Here is a 23243-nt window from a genome sequence, read left to right on the forward strand (position 1 = left end):
TAATTTGGTCCATTGGCTGAATTGAAAATATGTTGACTTTTTACACCTGTTTTTGTTTTGTTTTGAGATTACTGATATTTTATTATATTTGATTATTTTTAAGTGTATTTTGTGTTGTTAATTGCTTTGACCATCATTTGGTGTAGCAGTGGGATACATATTTAACAATCATGGAAGAAGCTGCACATGGTGAAATACTCCATTCAGTACAATTCCTGTTGGCCAGAAAGGAAGCATTTGAACATTTCTGAGTGCTGAGCTGTGTGAGATGCATTTCCTTTTTCCCACATTTTGAGAACCTTGCTTTTTGGATTTTTATTTTAACAGAAGCTGGCTTTCTCCACATATGATCAGGGTCACCATATATTATTTAGGGTATGTTTAAGAAAAAAACGTGGTTCCATAGGGGAAAGATGCCATACTCAATTTGGTACTAGATTTTTTTGGAAATCAAAGCTTTGCCCTCCTAGTTCATTTACTTCAATGCTGAAAACTCGGCCTTGTACTGAAGCGGCCCTTCAAACTTTACAAACGAGCCGAAGCATTTCCAGCATCAGAACAGGATCTCGTGCAGCGCAAAGTTGTGAGAACAGCCTGCGTAACTTTCCCATGCACTCAAATACAGTAGTACAATGCCGGTGGTTGCAAATCAGCGCCGCCAGCCGAACGTCTGGAATGCGCGTTTGTGCATTTTACTGAATGCCTCTCCATTTGCGCAGTTCTAGGTGTTTTGCGCTCACTATTCTCTCGGATCGCAATGTAAACAGCCCCCGATCGCAGTGTAAACAGCCTTCCTCTTCCGATCCCGTGCCCTCCGACTCGTCCCGCCTCCTCCTCCGCGCTCCCGGAAACTACACTTCCCGCATCCCCTTGCGATCGGCGCTCCGTTTCCTCTCCCGTCCGGGTGGGTCGGAGCAAGGAAGTTGCGCCGCCGCCGACTCGTGCCGCTGCCTTTGGCTACGCGGTGCGCGCAGGACTGCCGCCGCCATGCCGATGAAAGGCCGCTTCCCCATCCGCAGGACGCTGCAGTACCTGAGCCAGGGCGACATCATCTTCAAGGACGCCGTGAAGGTGATGACGGTGAACTACAACACGAGGGGGCCTCTCAGCGAAGGAGCCAGGTGAGCGGGGACCCCTCGAGCAAGGAGCCTCCCTCCGTCCCCCTGTCCCAGGGATTGTTGCGCATCTCTCCGCGCTCGCCACGCTGCTGAAGCGCTCGCCGTGCGCTTCGCGCAGGGGCTGGGGAACGAGCCCCAAGGCAAGCCGAGCTGCCCCCCTGGCGTAGGGGAACTGCTAGATACGGGATTGGAGTTGATCCCGCGCAGGCCATCCTTATCCATGGCCTGCTCCGGTGCGGGATAAATCCGGAACAGGAAGACCTCTCAGAGATGTCTACCTACCCACCCACTCCATTGCCTAGCTCCTCTGATACCAACAAGTTTCTTCCAATGGTCAACTGAAATATCTGCCTTCTTGTAGTTCAAGCTCATTAGATCTAGTCCTGCTTTCTGGGCAGCTCCTGCCCACCTAGCAGGTCAAAAGAACATCAGAGTGCAAGTAGATAAATAGGTACCACTCCGGCGGGAAGGTAAATGGCGTTTCTGTGCACTGCTCTGGTTTCGCCAGAAGCGGCTTAGTCATGCTGGCCACATTACCCGGAAAAACTGTCTGCGGACAAATATTGGCTCCCTTGGCCAATAAAGCGAGATGAGCGCCGCAACCCCAGACTCAACTGTCTGGACTCAACTGTCAGGGGTCCTTTACCTTTACCTTTAATGTTCCTTTAATGTTTCTCGGCCTACTTTGAGACTGCACAGTTTCCTCATACAGTTAGATGAAGTGACAGGTTGCTGTTGTTATTGTTATTCCTTTTTGTGAACCTCTTTGATGATGTTATTTTTTAGCAATTGAGTGGTGTATACATTTTATGAAATGAATAAATAAAATAATGCCCAGCCCACCTTTCTTTCCAAGACCTTAATGTGGTGCATGCAGTTCACCCTTCCATTTTATCTTCACAACAACCCTTTGAAGTAACTTGAGCCAGTTACCATCTCGAAAGCCTCAAAGGGTTGAGTATGGCTTTGAACCAGGGCTGTCATCCTAGCTCAATATAACCACTGCATCATATTGGCTCCCTGTGGCTTTTATTTACACCACAGTAAATTTGTTACTCTTCCTCAGTGTTCATGGACATTTTGGTTTTTCAGCAACTGATTAACATGCCCACTGTTTTGGCATTGCTTATGCGGATATGTCTGCTATGAGACATACTGGAGGGTGAGGGAAACTACCTCTGAGCTTGGGTTCCTGCCTCCTGAATCTGATGCCTTTTCTCTCTCACACACAGAGCTGCCTTTTTCTCCTTTTCTTTGGCAAGAGTCTTAAGTTTCACTGAATTCATATTCTAAAAGGCTGAGTGCATCCACTGTCTTCCTTACTTTTCTCCTGCTCTTTCCACAGAAAATTTGTGTTCTTCAACATACCTCAGATTCAGTACAAAAACCCTTGGCTTCAGATTGTGATGTTTAAGAACATGACACCATCGCCATTCTTAAAATTCTATTTAGGTAAGTAACATGCATGGTTTTGTTTAGCTTTTGTTGAAGTGCATTGGAATACCTTCTGCTTAGGCAAACATCTTCCCAAGACTGACAGTTGACAGGTGGGCAAATAAGGGGTAGTGCCACTCTCCAAAGGAGACTGTGTCTTCAGAGCATCCTGGTTGAGACAGCTGCCTGTAGATACCCTGTCATGCTCTCTCCTCTGCAGATACTGGAGAGCAAGTCCTGGTTGATGTGGAAGAGAAGACTAACAAAGAGATCGCAGAACATGTTAAGAAAGTTCTTGGTAAAAGCGAGTAAGTAAAACACACACACATACATATATGGCTCTGCTTGTTTTTGGCTGTAGAACCAAACTTTTGAGTCTACCCCATTCAATTGGACTGGGATAAAGGCAATGTTTTAAATGCACACAAACATGTTATTAAAACTCCATCCTCCTGCAGGCTTGAGTTCTGGACCCTAAAATAAGCTTTCTGGTATGTAGCCCACATATCCTTTGTCATAAATGACCTTATTAGCCATTTATGGGCACCACTTGATGGCCCGAGAAGGCTGGAAAAAACACCTTCATTCTTTAAATTTACAAAAGCCTGGTCACCTGGAGGCAATGCTTACTTGTTCCAGGTAATCTGCTAATTACAAGCTTACATTAGATGCTTGTTGTGGATAAAGGTTTTGCAGCACTTCCCAAAATGTTCAAATATTGGGGAGCTTAGAGAAGTCAAGCTTAGCAGTGATTAATGTCCATACAGTCCTAGGGCTATACAGCCCTGTGATGCTAGATGAGTAGCACAGCAGACTTGGAGCAGCTTTAATATCGAGAGAAGCCCTAAGCACTCAAGGGCAGAACTATTATTACAGCAGTTATGTGTTCCCAGCAGTTTTGACATAAAACATGAAATGAAGGGAGGCAGCATGTCAAACACCAAACAATCATCTGTGATAGAGGAAGTAATTGTTAACAATTATAATTTGCTATTAAATGCATGAGAGGAGAGGAAGAACCATTGGCTTTCCAGGTTTGGGGACTTTTAATAGCCATAGCCAGTTTGGTCAAGAGAGTTGCACTCCCAACATCTGGAGGAACACAGGTGCCTCAACTGTACTTTCAAGAATTATGTGTGAACTAGTTTGATTGTTGCAATGCATTGATCCCTGTCTAGCACTTCTTGTCCTTACACCAAATTTCTTTCTTTTTCTTTTGTAGGGAAACACTGCAGGGAGAAGCGCAAGAGAAAATGAAGCTACGGCATCCCGCAACGTTTGGCCCCAAAAAGTACCACTTGCGGGAATGCATGTGTGAAATTGAAGGCCAAATTCCCTGCCCTGGTAAAGTGCCATTACCAAAGGAGATGACTGGGAAATATAGAACTGCCATGAAAGAGAGTGCTGCTTCCTAAGCCAGCTTTCTACAGCAGGCAGTAAAAGCATTCAGACTGACAAGAAAGTGGGCATCTTAACACTGATGACAACACATTGGTCTTTTTACAAACCACCATTTAAGTAACAGAAAAATATCTGGACTTACTTAAAACAAGTAAGGATGAATCTTTTAAATAAATTCTGGAATTGTTCTTGTGATGGACTGGATTGTGAATATACATGTTTGCCATTTGTTTTTAAATCAAAGGAGAACACATCTTGGTCAAACCCTGGTTTAATGAATCGTGTGCTTTTTTTGTGTAACATAAAACCATCCAAATACAGAATCCTGTCTATATGATATGTGCCTGGTCTTGGGAGGACAGGTGAAGGCTCTGGATTTAACAAATCTCTGGATTATGTGCAAGTTTTGGGTATGCTGCAGATCTGTAGGAGCAGTGGAAGAGGGCAGGGTATGGGTTGTATTGGGTGCCCGCTTAACTTCCTAGAGATGCTTATGGTTAAACAGGATGTCTTTAAAAAGAAACAAGCTTTTAGTGTTTATAAAAGCAAATACATGCTTTAAAGAGTGAATAATGCCTGCTAAAGTCCCAGGCAACAAAGGTAGCTAAAAAGATCTCCAGTGGTTAGCTAGACTTCAGGGCTGGTCATTCTCCTTGCCTGTCTATCCAACTAGCATGAATGAGGCAGGTTTGTGTAATGTACATGTGGCAGGAATTAAATTGTCACGGCATGGAAATTAAAGTTTAGAGTGAAGTAACAAAACTGAACCAGCCCCCAAACTGCTTTTGCTGGCAATAGGTTGAGCTGCCCCATATGAAAAACACAAGAGCTACTGGGTGGAGGCAGTTTAGTCAAAATATATTCTTTTCTATTCAAAACCATAGGGCCTTGAGAAAACTTGGCATTAAAATTTACTGCATTTCTCCCCCCGTTTTGGCTAAGGCTGTTCTTAGCTCCTTGCTAAATCTCAATATGTAGATGTATCGCCTATACTATGAAGAGGCCCGTTTGTAAATAAGAACCATTCTGTATTTTGTTACTTTATGTTTGTACAAGAAAAAAGTATCATTTAAAGCTGATGTTACGAAGAAGCTTTATCTTCAGCCAACAACCAGTTCAGAGGTGGGTTGCCAACTTATAAGCAGACGATGCTACACACCATTCCCTCTATTTGCAATGTTCAAGTTATAATTGCTGTTGCTATGTACCTAAAATGGCACCATGCATAAATTTACAAAAGTATTAATTTTGTTCTCAGGGGAAATCCTAAGGAGAGGACTCCCCATAGCCCAGGGAGGCCCATATACACACACTGGCCACAGAAGATGCTGAAACCTCAAAGGGAAGGGGCCTATTGAGAGTGCATCAGCTGACTTGGGCCTCTTATTTAACATGAGAAATAAATCACACATACAAACCAATATGTTATTTTATTTCTTCAAAGCTTGCAAATTAAGAGTAGTGCATGCAAGTGTATAAATGGATGTCTTTAATGTTAATTCTCACAATGGCATGGTTTTGTTCTGTTTCATAGTGTAAATTCAGTAGTACAAATGGAAGGCTGTCAAAATGTGAGTCTACCACCATCCTATCAAGAAGGCTAGTTACATTTCACATTGACTTGCAGTCATGGAGCTACAAACCAACATAGTTACTAGTAAAAATACATCAATACTATGTCTTTAAAGAGTATTAGACTACAGAGTACCTAAAAACAAGGCAGAATTGATGTAACAAGGAAACATATTTTAAATGTAAAAAAAACAAAAAGCCACTGAAACATTCATTTTGGCTGGGATATACAAAGTATTCCAGTTAAGTCTGGTGTCTTGCTGCCTAGAATAAAGTATATAGATGGTTTTGTTTTAGACAAACCACTGCTCCTTAGCTGGTAGTCACATAAAAGCTGTGGTGCTTGCTTACTTTAGCTATATACATAAATTTCTTTATTTACTACAAATCTCTGGTTACCCGATAATAGCCTGTCCTGTTAGATTTGTTAGGTGCACCTGTTCCGCAAGCCCAATCCCAGTTATTTCCAATTAGGAAAAAGAAAAAGATGGCTTTAAATTCTTAGGCCATCTGCCCTTAGTACTCTTGTCCTCATAGCTGTCTTCAGGTCTGTTTCCACAGGATGGCTCAACACAATTCTGAGTGCTTTTTAAACAAGCTGACATAGTTTTAGTCAATACTTTGTAAATCAAATTAATTTTGAAGCTGAGCTCATTTTCCTCCTACCCCGGCCCACCAAAGCTACCACTGAAACAGTTTTAGTCAATACTATGTATATTAAGTTATGTAACTGAGCACATTCCTCCCAGCAGACAGAAAAATCAAATGAAAGGGAAACTAGAAGGAATGGGGGTTTTACTAAATCGCCTAAAGCCATGCCCCAAATAAAGAAGATATATAGAATTGATTCCGTAAAGTGCTACTTTAACTCTTGACCATATTAAGCCCCCCCCCCCCCAAGTAACAACACATCTCTGTAAACATTTTTTTCTGGAACCCCAACAGTTTGAATTACTGTTCAGGTTTAGAAATCCTGAACCAGCTATTAGTGTCTTGCTACTCCTGGATTAATCCCTTGTTTCTGTTTGTAGTATTTAAGCCAACGCTTTTGAATGCGTGAAAATTAAATTATTTTACACAGCAAAGCTAACTCAGGTCCCAATGGCTGGGCCTTTCCCCCATTCATGAATGAAGCAAAATTTGATTTCTAGCAGTCCATAATAATCCTCAGGAGTCAGCTCTCATGTGTGACATTCAAATTGCTCTTCATTCTTAAAAAAATCATCAAATGTGACCAAATCATGTTCATTCAGCAGAACTGAAACCAGAAATTGTTTGATAGCCCTTCAGTTACATACAATTATTTTTATACTTTTCCCAAAAATTCCAGTTCATATTTTGAACTGGAAATATCCAGTGAGTAAAGAAATATCCAAAGGACATAATTAACCAGTTTTTAATATGGAAAAATTAACCACCCAATCCCAAGCTATGCTGCTTCACAGCCTCTAGTTTGACAGGGTATGGGCTTGCACAGACCCTCCACAGCAATAACAGAAACTACACAGCAACAATGGCTGGTAGATTAAGCTCCCAAACATCTGAGTTTTGTGCTCTCCTGGAACACACACCATGATCTTTTTCCCATTCTGGATTAATAAAGGGAACAGTATTTTATATTCAAAACAGGTGTCAAACCTTGAGAGAGGTAGCTAAGTGTTGTTTTAAAACTTGTGGGAAGGCCATCTTCACATGATCAGATCATAGTTGGCTAACAGTTTGCTTTTCCATTGAAATCAGACTTCCTTATAGTATATAACTGGTCTCTCCTCCCCCCCCCCCCATTTTGCATGCATATGCTGCAGTTATCGTTTTAACAGTCATAGCATTTCCGCTAGCCAGGGAATTTTGAGAATTGCAACTTCTGAGAGAAAGCAACAAGAAAAATCAGCACCCTCAACAAAAGGTGCTGTTCCCAGGGTTCGCTAGAGGAAGCTATTAAAATAAAAAAGCCCTGAAAAAACAGGTGATGGAGGGAACAGAAGTTCATTGGGGTTTACATTTTCTAAAACAGATATTATGTCTATAACATCACATCTACCCAAATCTACTTTAAAATCCCTTTATATTATCTTTTGTATTGCACAGTCAGATCATTGGCCTTGGTACTGTGCAGGTCACACTGCATCTCAGCAACCTGCTTTTTAACACTTGCCCTTAGCATATATGGCAGTTACACACATTTGCTAAAGGCACCATCTTATTTCATGCTTGACACAGAATTTACCAGACACTCTGGATCCCTTATTAGTGGAAAAGCCAGCTTAGAAGGCCTGTCCGTAATACTGCAACAACCAAACACAGAGGGAAGGATTGTATTTTCCTGCACCTAAAGCATCCGTTTCCGTATTAGTCTACAGAGTTTGCATCTGAAATAAAAGGAATGCCAAGAAGCATGACAATGTTAAGAGGTTAGGTTGTGATAAAAACTGGTTGTGATAGGTTTTAGATTTGTAAATGGTCTGTGACACAGTTTTAGGTTTTTACAAAATCATAATAGTGTGGACAGTATTAGCAAAGTCTGAATAATAGTGGAAATACCCACGCCAAAGTGCAGACAATTAGAGTCAATCCCAAAATTCCCTCTTGCATTTTAATTCCACCTGCCCGCCTTTGCCTCTGGGACAGTCAGAGAACTGTAAAGTTGTATGTGCATGGAAACAGCAACTAGCTGGATTTCTCCTTCTGTTTTGCTAGTGTGCGTTTCAGTTCTTTCAAATTCTCAGTCAGCACCTCAACCTCATCCATCCGCCCGCTATGTTTGGCATCAAAAATATAAGCTTTTATATTATCTATCTGTTGGAGCAGTAGCTCCTCTTCTATGATGTCTTCCCTTGACACTTCATTATCATCATCCTCTTCAAAAGGATTCGTGGAGGAAGACATTTCCTCAAATGGATTTCCAGATTCCTGACGAACTGTGAGCACACGGAATGGATTTCCAACAGCATCTTTAAAGGGATTTGGAGCACTGACAGCTATTCCATTTGCTTGATGACAATCCTCATCGTCTTCAAATGGGTTATATTCTTTTTTATCACTGTGCAAGGTTTGGGTGGGCAAGGGAGCCACTGTGGAGGAATCTTCAGCAAAGGGATTATTTGGTTCCCTCTTTAGAGTGCTAATTACTGGCACATCTTCAAAAGGGTTTATGGGAACATTTTTATTTTGCTCTATTACGCTGTCATGCTCTTGGATCTCTACAAATTGCCCGGGAAAGACTGGGCTCTCTTGCGCTTGGAGCTTGTCACCACCACATGGTGAAGATGCTTTAGAGGCTGGGTTACTTGTATTCTGAGTAGTATCAAGGTCCAAAGCCTGTGCTATTTGGTTTATGCTCTCCTTCCCAATCTCTAACTTACTGTGCTTCACTTCTCTGAAATCCAGGGAACGTGTCCGTGAGTGCTGAGACATTCGTTTTTTATGTTCCCTCTCCCATTCCTTTTCACAAAGGATCTGCAATTGTTCCCTCTCCATCTCCTCCATCTCGGCTTGCCTTCTAGAAAGCTCAATAGCTCTGTCAGTTTGCTGTTGATCGTATTCATCCTGAAGTTGTCGCAGGTTTTCCTGCAACATCTGGACCTCATCGAGACGATTTGCTTCTTTGGCTTGTTTAATAAAGGATGTTATATTGTCAATCTGCTGCAGAAGTGGGTCTGTGAGTTCCTGCTGGCGAGATAAGTTCGCAGTGGGCAGCCAACCTTCAGCTTTCTTTACTGCAACCCGTTTTGGCCGGGACACCTCACCGTTAGATGCTACCAAAGATCTGGAAGCATAGTCCGTGTGCTTCTCCTCCATTCGTCTCTGCGTTTCAAGTGTTGCCTAGTCACATGTAAACAAACAAACCAATAAATAAAGCAGGTGTGGAAATAACATTTAAAGTTGCAAAGGATTAGTTGTATTCGTTTGCTCCTATTTGCATTATATGGAAGTATGACCCACTTACTTCATTGAACATGGCATACAAGACTTTCAACAGGATATTAAAGAGCCATTAGTTTTAATCAACATACAGATATAAAACAACTCTTAGAAAGGTGTCTCAATACTGACTGAAATATTTACCTGTCTCTCCATCTGCAGTTTTCTGTCCAGTTCTTGTTTCCTTTTCTCTTTCAGTTCTTCATATTGCTCCTGGGTTGGTAATGACATCAGACCAAGCAATTTTTCCTGAGGAAATATTTTCAAAATATTGTTTTTAAAAAAGGGATGGGCTATCAAGCTCTCAAGTTTCAGAAACAGGAAGCGGCACAAAATACATAACATATAATAGTTATACTTACATTTGTTTTGGGGGGGGGTTGGGGGGACAAATTAAACACTTCTCCATCAAATATGGTCAAGGCAGCTTACAATACAAGAAGTTGGATCAAAAACAAGTCAAGTGGAATTCTTTTCAGGAAACGGGGCATACCTGGCTCCCCTATGCACTACAGCTCCCTGTGCTCCCCCCTCTGCAAAAAAGGCTGCTTCTGAACATTGAGGGGCTTCTGGGATGGTACAGGGTGGGGTGCGGGTGGGGTCTGCAGCATGATGTGAAATTTGGAGGAATTCAGCAGGGCTGTCTCTCATGCAACTTTTCCACTCATTCAATCTATCTGGACCAAAAGCATTAAAATCAATAGATCAACTCAGCTTAAAAGTTTTTTAAAATATAATAGTATCTGACATCTAAAAGACAAAAGCTTAAGTGCCAGAAAAAAGGTATCTGGGGAGGATATTGTAAAGGAGCTCTGCCTCTTACACCCACCAAATCTCTTAGGGTAGAGGCACCTGGAGTGAAGCTCCTAATTATCTTAGCTTGCTTTTGTAAAAAAAAATAAAAATCACCTTTTGACTTAAAAAATCCCCAATGTGACTTACAAGTCAATATTAACACAGTGGTGTGACAGCTAAGAGGCAAGAGGAAAAGAATGACATATTACACTTCTGCTTAGTTCTGGTGTTCCTGCTACCACTGTTCTTACCACTGAGCTGGGGGGGGGGCAGCCCCTTCCCAGTATATGTGCTCCCAGGCAGCACCAAAAGCAACTTTTCACTAGGAAGTGTGGCTTCTCCTTTGCACATGCTAGATGGAATGTGGATCCTGGCTCATCTGTTAAAAATTGGAGCAGTCAAAGAAGATGTTAAAGACTCTCACCAACTCTGATGTTCCTACTATCACTGATCTGGGTCACTGAGCTGTGAGGCTTACAGTGCAATCCTATGCACATCTACTCAGAAGTAAGCCTCAGAGCAAAATCTGCTTTACTCCCAGACACAAGTGTATAAGATTGAGCCTTAATTATGCATTGGGTTAAGTCACGGGTTTGTTTGTCTGTGTCTCTCTAAAGCCCAAATGCACCATGGGTGAAGTTTAGATCAGCTTCAAATGTACATAAAGTACCAGTGCTTCAATCACTGTGACTCAAGTAACTTTCAAATACTTTTAGTTAGCTAAAAGTAAAGCTAGCTGCCTGGCAAGCAAGCAAGATTATCTCTATCCTGGTAAGCAAAAGGAATTAAAAGAGTTAAAGAATACATTCCAGTAGAGCAACAGAACTTGAGAATGTGGAACAAGGCTGGTAAAGAGTGCAGCCTGGTGAGACTCTAAAGGCCACAGAGAGAGGCATTTGGCCTCCAGGCCTTAAGTTTCCCACCCCTAACTTAGACCATCCTGCAAAATATTTATCTGCAACATTTGTATGTCATATTGTGTCCTGTATACCTAAGAGCTACTCCTTCCTCCTAGATGACCTACCTGAACAAAAAGTGTGGCTGAATATCTGATCATTCTCTGAAGCTGCAATGTTCGGGGATGAGGTTGTGGTTCTTCATTCAGTCCCAGAGTCAAAATCTTCTTGCTGAACCCAAAAAACACAAGTGTATCAGCAATACAAACTTAACAGTCAACTATGAGCAATATGTAAGCATATAAAATAGTCTTCCTGGTTATGTTGTCCCAGTTACAATAATGTAAATTGTAGGTAGCTTTATTTAAACGGATAGATTAGCATTGCTTGCAGTACACACTTCATCGCAGTATTTTGTCACTGACATTCATGAACTCTCCAACAACAGGACTGTATTGTCATGCACACACAAAGAAAAAAATGCACAAAGTAGCCCAATCAAATCAGTTTTACTTCTTTTGGGCACTGACTGATTAAAACATACTAAGTCTTTGAGCCATATATTTCCCAACTAAGATCACAATACAAACTACAATCAAAATTTATTGGCTGAAATTTTTTGTCTTTAAGTATGCTTGGATTGTGGTCTAAGGCAATTCATATTCATTTACTTATACAACACCACCTTCAAAATTGATTTCAAGGCAGTCTGCAACAATATAAAAAGATTAAGCACAAAAATCAAAATACAAATGCAGAAATCCCCTCTTTTGAGTTCCGTCACTTACCTTAGAGCATCTATTAACTCATACATTTTTTGCACCTCCATCCTAAGACTGTTAGCATGTTCCAGACTGTAAGTTGTCTCCCCAACACTGGAAGAAAACATGCATTGTTACCACAATTACCTTGGCAAGTGGTTTTGTTGAAGCTTATACCAGTGCACCAGTTTCAGCAAACGTGTTTAGAAACGAGGCAGAGTTCCATCATCAAAACTGAGCCAAGGCCCTACGTTAAAAGCTTGCCAAGGTGGCACTTTCTAGGTATGACACTTTAAGCACAAGAAGTTGAAAATGTGTTGTTCATAGTTAACAAGAAGATGAAACCTCAGAAGCTGGGACAGATTTATTTCAAGGGCTCTTCTTTGGGGGGTAACAAAGGTAATGATGCATGTGCAGACACTTATATGATAGCAAACAAAATTGCCTCATGTTCATCAGGCCTGCCGATACCATTGAGTTTCACAACATCCAACACATACAAACACACTTTACAAAAACAACAAAGTTAAAGCACAGAGAGAAAAACCCTATGTAGCATCTTTACTAACTCAGAAATGTGGAAATATTCCTCTGACAGTGCTAACACAGGAAGCATTAACAATACTTTTTTTACGTTTATTATCTGAACGGCAGTTCATACTTTTGGATAATGTAAAAATTGCTTACATAACAACAATTTTACATATCGGTTTTGTGTGATGAATAACTTGCAAGTGAACAAGTTCTCATGTTAAAAGACCTGCTACCGGTCCCATCTCAGATCAAACTATTGAGCACTGGACTTTGCAGTGAATTTTATTTTATTTATTAAATTTCTATCCTTCATCCAAGGATCACAGGGTGGTTTCCAATATAAAATTGTAAAACGAAAAAGTCAGTTTAGCACAGAGAAAAAGTAGGAGAACAGGATAAGGGCAAATTCAGACAATACATTTGTGTATGCATCACACAAAGCTGGTGAGGTTAAAAATAACCTCAGAAGGACTTCACAGAATCTGGAAGTGACATCTGTGTTGGGTCATAGTCTGTTAATATGACAAAAATTCTAGGTAGCCAATTTGATCCACTGCAGGGCGGGGGGGGGGGGATGAAAGCAATAGTAGGGTAATAACTTTATCAAGACCTACTGAGATGTCGAAGTAGCGAGCTAGCTTTCAAGTTCGCCAGAATGCATCTTGAGCATAATGTGGAGGGGAATAAAAGAATATTGATTTTTCTAATCTGCTGACTGGAGTTTATGCATCATGCCCACAAGCATCCTCCCACCCCTCACAATTTCCTTTTTCTTTATATCCATCCATTAATATGAAACTACAACCAGACTTTAATGGTGTGTGTGTGTGTGTGTGTGTGTGGACAATACAAGCTTCTTTCTTCTTGAACATTAAATATTAAAGACATATTTATTAAAAATGAATAGGCTTACTTTAAAGATTCTGCCATCTTTATGTATTCTGGGGCCTTCTGGTCAACCTTTTCCATGCAAAGTCGAAGTTTCTTTTTTAATCAATAAAATTAATAGATTAAAATAAAGTTTATAGCAACAAATCAGATACACAATTGCTTCACATGCCTTCAATTTTTCCTGTCCTCTGTGTGTAACAACTTAATATTTGGTAGTAGTTGCTATCCAGAGAATCAAGATCTATTCTTTCGGGAGACCAGGTCTCAGATTTTAAATGTGGAACTCCAGATTTTGAAATCATTTCTAATTAAGATCTCTAAGACTGCAATTTTAGCCCACTTACCTGGAAGTAAGATCCACTAAATTCAGTAGGACTTACTTACAAGTAAACATGGTTCAGATTGCACCTCTGTTAAGATAACTTTGTCAGTAACTGGTCTCTCTTCTGAAAAGTTACAAAACCAGTTTACTCTGAGGCTATAAGGCAACTGGAATGTTTTAATCAATTTATTTGCAGGCTTAGATGAGTAAGCTGTATCTGTTAATAGCCAGGACCAGAACTGGATCTGGGCTGTATCAGAGTAAACAGTTTCAGTTACAATTTTTTTATACATTTTTCTCAGCCAACCCAACTTTAAAAGAAACCCACTTAAAAATACCAGGTGAAAACTTTCTTTAAAACTATGAAGTTAAACTAACTTCCTCTTTCCTATTCCTTAGAAGTATTTAGCTGGAAATTACATGTCATTGGAACAGGCCAATCTTGTTTTTAAGCTGAACAGCACCTAGTATATTGTATAATAAATAATAATAATAATACTGCTTAAGTTACTGATACTGGAAAATCCCACTTCACTTCCAGTTCCTGTTTAGTGTCATTTTACCTCATAAAGTTTCACGATGTCTGGTGTGTACTCTTTCTCATCAATCTGTTGCTCTCTTTTCAGCAGAGTGTCTTTACAATGTCTACAACAGCGGATGCGATCATCATCCTTTTCATCCAAGACAGAGCTCACACTGCTCACACTACTGATGCTGCCACGGCGAGAGCCCTGAATGCTGTTGGGTGAGCAGTTTGGGCTAGTATGAGAGGCCAAGGCTTCCTTGCTAGCAGTGGTGAGTTTGCCTGGAATGATACATCCAGAAGATATAATGGTTACAAGCCAACGGTCCAACCAACAGAACGCTGGTCTTGAACATGGGTTCAAAAATTCAGTTCAGCTCAACTCCAGTAACTCATCATAAAAAGGAAATATCAAGTGCCCATTTTATAGCACAGTTGCTAGAAAGAACTAAATCAGGACCCCCCACATCACCATCTTTAGCCTTTAGAGCCCTTAAGTGAGGTTTATGTCCTAGATAGCCATTTATAAGAAAAACTGTAAATCTAGGATTTCCAGAAAAACCCCGACAACCATCCCTACCTGCCTGAAGCTGGTCTGACTGGGCCTTGCCCCCCCCCCCCGCTTCTCAGCTCCACAGACCCCCCCCCCCCCACCTGAGAAAGTTAGTTCCGGCATCAGAGACACGGGTCCAAGACATCTATACCACTGCACTCACTTGCAAATGGGAGGCTGACCAGTTCCATGCATTTCTTGCACATGATAGACCCACAAAGGCGGCAGTGGTGACGTCTGTTCCTTATGCTGAACTTGTTACCGCAGTCTGGACAAAATGGCACGTCCTGGTCATTAACCCAAGGCACAACAGACTTCTCTATTGCTGGAATAGAATGAGAAAATCTATCGAACATCACTAATGAAATCCAAATTAGCAAAGGTCGAACATGCTTGCACCTACCTCTTATCTTTGCAGAATCTGTATTGGTTCGGTCAAAGGATGTAAGCTGTAAAAATATTAAAACCAAAGGTCTTAATACAAGTTTTCTACTAGAGAACTCTTTACAACAGTTCAGCACAGGACTCAAAAATATTACAAGGTCTGCTTTCCTAAATTTATTTCGCTAAAATCAGTATCTTTCCCTGAGCATTCCTTTACGTCACTTATCTTGGTATTGGGCAGATGTTATTGTCCTTCTAACAGAGAAGGAAAAAATAAAGAAGAAGCCTCAAAATTCAGAGCTGAATGCCTATAATACAGTGTCCCTAATCCCCCACCTCCCACAACTACTTCAAAAGGGTACTGTGGTCAACAATATCAAAATTTGCAAAGAGACCAAGGCAAACAAACAGGGGTCACTCCCCAGCCATCTCTCTTCCAAAAATGTATTCTACCAGAGCAACCAAGGCAGTTTCAAGGCTACAACCAAGCAATATTTGAAGACATGTGGAATCCAAAGGATTCTAATCCACCTATTAGTCAGTTCACTTGAAATTGTGATCCAAACAAAACTATTCTCCACACATCAGAAGCAATACTGTTGTAGCATATAGTTTAAAATGAACTTCCACACATTTATGTGAAAAATGCAAGAGTAACCCATTTACCTTTTCTAACCTGATTATTAATTTATTGACTTCCACAACATAGTGATCAATTCTGGCTGCTCTGTGTCTCTTAAAATCAGAAAGATGGCTCTTCGTAGCACCTGGTAAGAAACACTGTTAGAAAACTTGCCAAAGTCATTCAACTCTATATTCTTAGTTAAAAGGCAGTTTAACATGTTATTATTCCTCTCTCTCACTCTTAGGCTGAAATTCAGTGTTAAAAAATGAAATGATATGTTTTCACCATAGTGTTCTGTGCACATGTGTAACTACATTCTGTTGTGTTTTTTATTGATGAAATACTGCTCTTTATTTCTGCCTATATGATTTCAGAAGACAACAGCAGCAACATTCCCTGGCTACTACAAGCTACTAGAGTACAATCCCATACATATTTAGTTAGAAGCAAGTCCTACTGAGTTCAATCAGGCTTACTCCAAGGTAAGTGGGTACAGGATTACAGTCTTCATCTCTCAATTACTGGTCAAGCCCAACTTACTAAAAATATATTTTTTCACATACTAGCATGCCACAAGTTCTTGCAGTCATGGTGGAGCTTCTTACATTAAAACAATCAATGGCACAACACTATTACATATTTTCTATTTGCACTGCAATGTAATCCTAGGTCTCAATCAAATACAAAACTAAGCAAAAATGTTTAAGAACAAAGCAAGCAATTAAGCAATAGAGCTTAAGTGTGTGTATAGTTTTGCACTGGATTGTGGCCCTAGTGTTTCAAGTATATCTTCTATTTAAAAGTTCTATTAATTCCTGACAACTTTGCATCATTATGCATAGATTCCAGTGGAGATCAGGGGGCTTCCCAGTGAAAGCTGTGCATTATTTGCATCATTCTTGACTGTTTACCTAATTCTTGGGGCTCCCACATATATGGATCCACTCCACCATAGCTGTAAGACTCATATCGTTCCTGAGGCCCTCCATCAGTTCGGTCATCTTCTCGTTTCAACAATTTATTCTTTGCTTTTTTAGCTTTTTGGACCAGATCTGAAAGAAGATCAAATGCTACATATTACACACACACAAACACTTATTTAAGCATCCTTGTAAGAGTTACCCATCTTCTTCCAAACTTCCTTGAGGTATTTGCCTCTAAGACTTTGAGCAATATAACTGACCGTTCTGCCTCCCACCTCCTGCATCTGTTGACCACCAGAATCATGTTTTACCTTCTCAGAGGAATGCAATTACAAGTTTGGTGGGGGGAAGTCCTGAAGGTGAGAAGACCTGTGTAAATGCTTCACACAAGAATACAATCCCAATAAAATACTTCTACCTGGCTCAACCTGACGAGAATACAAATGTGCTAGTTAATCAGGCAGTCCAATTATTGGCACCTCAAAGGAATGTTCTGTATCCAGAGACAGCCTTAATTTGGAAAGCAATTTGTGAAACAGAACACCGGACAAAGTAAAATACAAGAGCACTTTATAAAGGTAGAACAATGACGCATTTAATAACGCTTCAAAGAACTGGGAAACAACTTGTAACAAGTGAAGAAAATTAGCACTTCAACACAACTGCTTGCTTTTGCAATTCACTGTGAACTGACTACAGAGTTCTTGGCTATTTAAACAGGAAAAAGTAACCCATAATTAGTGATTGAACACATTACATTTCTTTTGTATTTTTATAGCTTAAGCTATTATTCAGCTCTTGCTACTAATTTGTATATTCAATGGCTGAAATTGTACAATTACTAAGCTCTAGTTCCTATGCCATTCCCAAAAGACACTCTCAGTGTTTGAAAGCATCATTGAGCAAAGGTGGATACGTCAAAATCACTATGACAGGAGTACTCCTGAACTAGAAGCAATATGGCTGTGTATATCCTTGTCCTTGGGGGCAGAAATATGTGCAAACCCTTAAGGTACAGTTTTTCTTCTAAGTAAGTGTAACAGCTGCTAACACCAGCAAGACCATAATAGCATTGTTCTGTAAAGCCTTCTATAAGGAATTGTATACTAAAATCAAATCCAAATGACATCAAGATGTATTTAATCCTTAGTAAATGCTAATTAAATTCTTTTAATGAAGGAAAAGTTCTCCAAAGTTTTGAATAGCTAAAACATTTCAATATTTTGTAACCCTATATCAGGTTTTCATGGCCTAAAGTCAGTTGTGCTATCAGAAATGAATGAAAATTATGCATTTGTAACCAACTTTCTACTTTGTATAACTGAACATTATTTGCATTTCTATTCTTCCTAATGAAGTTTTGTGTAACTCAAAAACATATACCCTTCTACATATAATATTTTCTGAGAAGATATATTGCTAATTATGCAAGTCAACAAATGATAAATATGGTGGATAGTTATATTTTACATCATAACAGTCAGCAGCTACTGCCTTCCTTACTTTTAAGTTGTCCTTTAACATCTTTGTCTTCACTTGAATGTTCTTCTTCATAATGAGACTGAAGCTGATAAAACGATTGCAGATCCTTCAGACAAAGGGGGCACAGAAAACCCTCTCTCACCTCCCCGGGGTCATCAAATGGAGGTGTGTAGCTCGTTGCCATAGTGGTCCAAGGACTCTAAAGATACTGACACACTCCAGGTCTCAGCAGTAGTGGAACAATGGCATGCCATTCATCACTAGAGAAGTAGGCTAATAGCAAGAAAGTAGCTTTTGCTCCTGTTGCTTGTGCAAAACATTGCCCTGAAAGAGATCCAGGAACAGTTTTAAATAAGATGACCTGTTTAACTCAGTAACTTTCTCTAATCTTTTATTAAGTCTTATGTACTTCTTTTATTTATAAATTCAGCATACACACTCAACGGTAACATAATTAAAAATCATCATATCCATTTCATAAATAAATAAGTCATGTACATTTGATAAGTATGTCAGCTTAAAAAAATTAACACTGGCAGTAATTAGGATGCTCTAGAAATACCTTATGAAAGTGAAAATTCCATCTAAGTCTATTAAACAAGCCAAATGTAGAGTACATTGCATTCAAAATGCAAATCTTGTTTCTTTCAAATTGTCAACGTCCACAATTTTAAAAAACTAATCCTCATATAAAACCTATCATAATACATATGAACAAACAGATCTTTTAGTAATCCTTTAACGGTACACTTTTTTCTTTAGTAGACCAAGCAAGCTGCTGCTATGGAGTTGAATCCAGCTATGTCATTGCATGAGCAGAATAACTGCTGCTTGCACAATTATAATTCCTTTCTCCTCCCCCTATGCCCAAATCTGCTCCAGAGTTGGGTTAAAACCCTGAGCTGATTTGGGTGTGTGGACTTACATTGGGGGGAAAGAGGAAGTGGAAGTTAAATTGCACAGAAGGAACTCATTCTATTTGCTGGATACGACCCATGGAATTTTATTTCATGTCTCCTTTTATTATTTTGAATCAACTCTAAAGACAAAAAAGGAAGAGCTATCTCAAGAGTAATGCACTTTTTTGTTAACACCCAATGTTAACAACCCAAATAGGCTTTGCTGGGAGGTTTTCTGTTTCCTTGGTAGAGTTCAAAAACAATTTCAGAAATCACTGCAAAGCAAAATGGGCAGCAATGTGTTGGGCATTGATATTGCTGGCTTCTGGATATTGGTTTTCCTTTTTGTTTGGTTTTTTAATTGCTTCCTTCTTTTTGTTTGTGGCCTTGAATCCATTAACCAGTTTTTAACAGCAACCTTTATGGGGGCTTTTAGGAGGCTCATCAAAATCCTGTGTGACCAGCCTAAACCTTCCTGAAACTTTGCAGTATAATCGTGTGTGTGTGTGTGTGTGTGTGTGTGTGTTGTATGTGGGAGCTTTAACTGAGAAGAAAGTCCCATTGAATTCAATGAAATTTTCTCTCAAGTGTACACAGCCTAAATGACTCTGAAATAAGAAGGCAATACAAACACATTTTTGCCAGAACTTTGCTTCCCTTAGATAAAATGTGAAGCATGGGGCAGGATGGGGAAGCCAATTAAAAGAAGCCCATGTGTATAAGCCAAGTGAGCCTCCTCAAACATGTTTGGGATGAGGTTAACATTTTGTCTTGTCTAGTAAACATTCAGCACTTTTGAACCGCTCCATCCAGGCCATTAACTAGGCAAGACAAACAAGGCAGTTAGGGTGGGGAAGATTGGCAAGTGCAAAAGGAAAGGAATGCAAAGGAGCGGAAGAAGTGGGTGGGCTGTGTACAAGCTTATAGGTTGTTCTCCAAAGCAAAGTATTTGCACAATATTTGACTGCTTTATCAATAAACATATTCCTACTCTGTAAATTTGGGCTGTGCTTAAGTCATCCTTCACCCCAGCAACCCACCCACTAGCACAATGAGACTTTCCTCTCTCTCTCTTCCTGGTCCCTCACCAAATCTGCTGTGGATGGGAGAGAAGGGAGATTGTTCCATCTGGCAAGCAGAAATGACAGAATGACAGCCTTATTGCACCCATGGTGTAGAGGTTATGCTCAATGTGGCAGCAGTGGGGGCAGAACAGCAGTATGACTTTGAGACAAGACCAAACAAACAGCCCTACATCCTCTTTCATCATGCTTCTCTCTACATGTGTTGAACACAAGGGATATGGTGGAGAAAAAACCAGGGTGGTATAAGGAACATCCAGGTTTGATTAGCTCAAAGTAAAAAGTTAGAATCTGCTACAAGATGATTGCTTGGTGAGAAAAGGTTGGCTAAGGGTTAGCTGTGCTATCTGTATGGTTGGTAGGAATGCAGAGTGAGGCTTGCAAAATAAAATTGCTATGAATATACTTGTGAGTGGTTACTGAGGCAGGGGAAGCATAGGAGCAGATTTCATTTCAATTATTTTGTTTAGTTACTAATGATGCTGTATATTTGGAGTTTTATTGTATTACTGCATTTTTTATTTGTAATGGTTTTTTTTTTAATTTAAGGGAAGATTTTGTTTTCCTGTTAATCATGCTGCTTTAAATGTGTATTCTGCACTTGACTTTAATTTGCAATGTTTTAATTTGCAATGTTCTATTTGATGTTTTAAGGTAAGTTTTACACCACTTTAAGACTGTTTCAAAAATAAATATAAAGCAGTATAGAAATGATTTAAATAAAATAAAAAATGCACATTGACAGAACTAGATATTAAGGCAAGATACCAATTCATTGTTTCAAAGGAATCATAGCCTGTAAGACAAGAATAGTTCAACTAAGAGAAATCCATAAATACTTCAACACACAAACACCGACTCCCTCATCAACTTAGCATTCTGTGTAATTGGGCTATCACACAAATCACGGCGCACACTCCATTTTCTTCAGATCATTGTTATAATCCAGCCCTTTGTGACATGTTTGTTACAAGCCAGTTGGAATCTCCCAATTACTTCCCCCATACAAATCATCAGAACAAAAGAGAAAGGGTTGAGTCTACACCTGCAGTATAATAGCCTGTACCACTTTGGACTGCAGGCAAACACTCGGTTTAAAAAGACTCCCTGTAAACAGAAACCTATCACATCAGGGGGAAAGGTTTTAGGACAACCCTCTGCTTGCTAGAAGGGCCTTTTCCCACCGGGGAGCATCCAAAAATACAATCCTTCACCCGCCAACTGAAGTGGTGCATTCCACCTTGGCACGCCACCACCTCAAACCTGCTCCTAGTAGGCGAGGCCCAAGATGCTGCTCCCTCCTGCTTTGGGCATGCGAATCTGGCCGCACACCCACACAGCTGGCCCAGGCACCTCTCAGAAACAGCAGGCGGGGAGGCTTCCTTTTGTTCAAGCAGGATTCCTGCACAGGCAACAACAGCTGCCTGCCTGACAGGTGATGCAGAAAGAGGTTGGGGTGGTTTTGTTTTTTTAATCTCCTTAATCTCTTCGCATCACACAGCTGTGAAAGGCGAACACACACATGCCAACCTGTCAGGGAAAGGAGCGGCATCCCTTGGGACCAACCAGCGTCGCTCTTATCTAACCCCAGACGTTAAAAAAAACCGAGTGGAAAGGAGCCAACGCGGGGCAGGAAAGAGACTTGCTGCTTTTGGGAGGTTTTTTTTTGGGGGGGGCGACCGAAATCCTTATCCTGAGAAGGAACTCCAGCTGCTGCCGTGGCCTTGCTGGGGGAGGGGGGCGTCTTCACCCCCAAACAAACACACCCGCCGCTCCCCAGGAAGAGGCAACCCCAGGAGTATGGACGAGAACTACTGTATGGGAAGGCAGGGCGGGGGGGGGGACCCAAAGCGACGTCTACACACACACACACAACCCCGGGAGCCGCCTCGCCCGACCCACCCCGGCACCGCAGAGACCCCCGCCACATCCCCCCCAAGTGGGACGGAGGAGGCCACCTCACACCTGCGCGAGGGGCAGGGGCGGCGGCGGCGGTTTCCCTCCCCGCCCGAGGAGGAGGCGGCCTCAGTGACGGCACCTGAAGGGCCGAATCCCGCCCCGACTGACCTGAGGGGAGAGGGGGCCTCCTCCTCGCACGGGCGGCAGCTGTGCGAGCGCCGAGGCACCGATGGCGCGGGTGGGAGGGGCGGCTCTCCGCCGAGGCAGTGGCCGGGCGGCAGGGAGAGGGCTGGGGGTGCCGAGCGCCGAGCAATGGATGGGATGGGGGAAAGGGAGGGGCCCCGGATCGCTCCGCGGCTGGCGCGAGAGATGGAGGGAGGAGCTACGCGGCGCGAGGAGGCCGTTGCGGCATCTCCTTCCGAGCTGATGACGGGCAACCTGCAGACTCCTCCCCGCTTTCAGGATAGTAGAGCTAGGAAAGGGCAGCGGGGAGGAGCCGCTGGCGCTGGAACAGCTGCTCTGTAGGAGGATACGGGGTGCAGCCGGTTTGCAGCTTCTTAGCTGATTGGGGTGGGCGGGCAGGTGCTCCCCTGGGCAGGGCCGGATTTAGGTTTGATGAGGCCCATAGCTACTGAAGGTAATGGGGCCCTTTATATGTCCAGCTGCCCTTTGTCAACAACCAATTGTCGCTGGTTTTTTGGTGTCGAATAGGCGCTATATGGTAATTTATGGACCTAATAGGTATCAAACCATTTGCACAGAACAAAATATGTATTTAATAAAAGTAATTGTTGACCTGAAATACAATTAAGAAGTATATGAATAGTGAAATAATGATTAAGCTCTAAATTAAAATGATTTTTTATTCATAACAAACTTAATAATGCAAACACATTGGCATTTGGCAATAACGAAAGTTTCTTTAGAAACACAATTTACAAAGACTCATAATCTAGTTTCTAGAAACTGTAACATGAAATAATAACAGGTGTAAATATATGACGCAAACTACTAATAATTATAAATAGCAGAATGTAGGCACCTTATATATAGAAATGAGCAAGCCAGTGATATTTTAGGGAGCATGCTAGCAAGCGGGGCCCATTACTAGGAGCATACTAGGAGCATACACAACACAAAACATGTATGTATGTTACATTCTGTATGTAAGTTTTATTTGTTTTTTATATTATATTTTGGAAATTTGCAACCAGTGTTTTTTTTTCTC

At 41.1% G+C, this 23243-nt stretch overlaps 2 protein-coding genes across 6 annotated transcripts; one reads left to right on the forward strand and one right to left on the reverse strand.

The window, feature by feature from the left end:
- The first annotated feature begins 873 nt into the window (after positions 1-873).
- MRPS25 (mitochondrial ribosomal protein S25) lies at positions 874-4141 on the forward strand. The gene is made up of 4 exons (XM_083493382.1): positions 874-1121; positions 2464-2570; positions 2773-2860; positions 3775-4141. The coding sequence occupies exons 1-4, from the start codon at positions 988-990 to the stop codon at positions 3965-3967; spliced, it is 522 nt and encodes a 173-aa protein (XP_083349508.1). The 5' UTR covers positions 874-987; the 3' UTR covers positions 3968-4141.
- Positions 4142-5368: 1227 nt separating this feature from the next.
- Positions 5369-22328, reverse strand: RBSN (rabenosyn, RAB effector). Of its 5 annotated transcripts, none has more exons than XM_083491615.1 (12): positions 22184-22328; positions 18157-18459; positions 16642-16782; positions 15772-15872; positions 15125-15170; positions 14885-15046; positions 14209-14450; positions 13346-13416; positions 11926-12012; positions 11266-11368; positions 9591-9695; positions 5369-9347 (listed from the first exon to the last, which is right to left on the reverse strand). In XM_083491615.1, the coding sequence occupies exons 2-12, from the start codon at positions 18317-18319 to the stop codon at positions 8193-8195; spliced, it is 2376 nt and encodes a 791-aa protein (XP_083347741.1). In that variant the 5' UTR covers positions 18320-18459; positions 22184-22328; the 3' UTR covers positions 5369-8192. The 5 variants fall into 5 exon arrangements, with proteins under 5 accessions (XP_083347741.1, XP_083347742.1, XP_083347743.1 ...); XM_083491616.1 differs by having other exon boundaries at positions 22082-22238; XM_083491617.1 differs by lacking the exon at positions 22184-22328 and adding an exon at positions 22019-22180.
- Between the last annotated feature and the right edge of the window lie 915 nt (positions 22329-23243).

The sequence above is a fragment of the Podarcis liolepis genome, assembly GCF_965112155.1.
Source record: "Podarcis liolepis genome assembly, chromosome: 2".
Lineage (NCBI taxonomy): Eukaryota > Metazoa > Chordata > Lepidosauria > Squamata > Lacertidae > Podarcis > Podarcis liolepis.

Excerpts from the sequence above, each read along its gene's own strand:
- RBSN (XM_083491613.1), bottom strand. The coding sequence starts at position 18,319 with ATGGCAACGAGCTACACACCTCCATTTGATGACCCCGGGGAGGTGAGA. Across the intron at positions 13,417-14,208 it reads ACATCGTGAAACTTTATGAG|AAACTTCGACTTTGCATGGA; the intron begins GTAAAATGACAC and ends TGATTAAAAAAG. Across the intron at positions 11,369-11,925 it reads GAGTTAATAGATGCTCTAAG|CAAGAAGATTTTGACTCTGG; the intron begins GTAAGTGACGGA and ends TTTTGGGTTCAG.
- MRPS25 (XM_083493382.1), top strand. The coding sequence starts at position 988 with ATGCCGATGAAAGGCCGCTTCCCCATCCGCAGGACGCTGCAGTACCTG. Across the intron at positions 2,571-2,772 it reads ATTCTTAAAATTCTATTTAG|ATACTGGAGAGCAAGTCCTG; the intron begins GTAAGTAACATG and ends TCTCCTCTGCAG. Across the intron at positions 2,861-3,774 it reads AAAGTTCTTGGTAAAAGCGA|GGAAACACTGCAGGGAGAAG; the intron begins GTAAGTAAAACA and ends TTTCTTTTGTAG.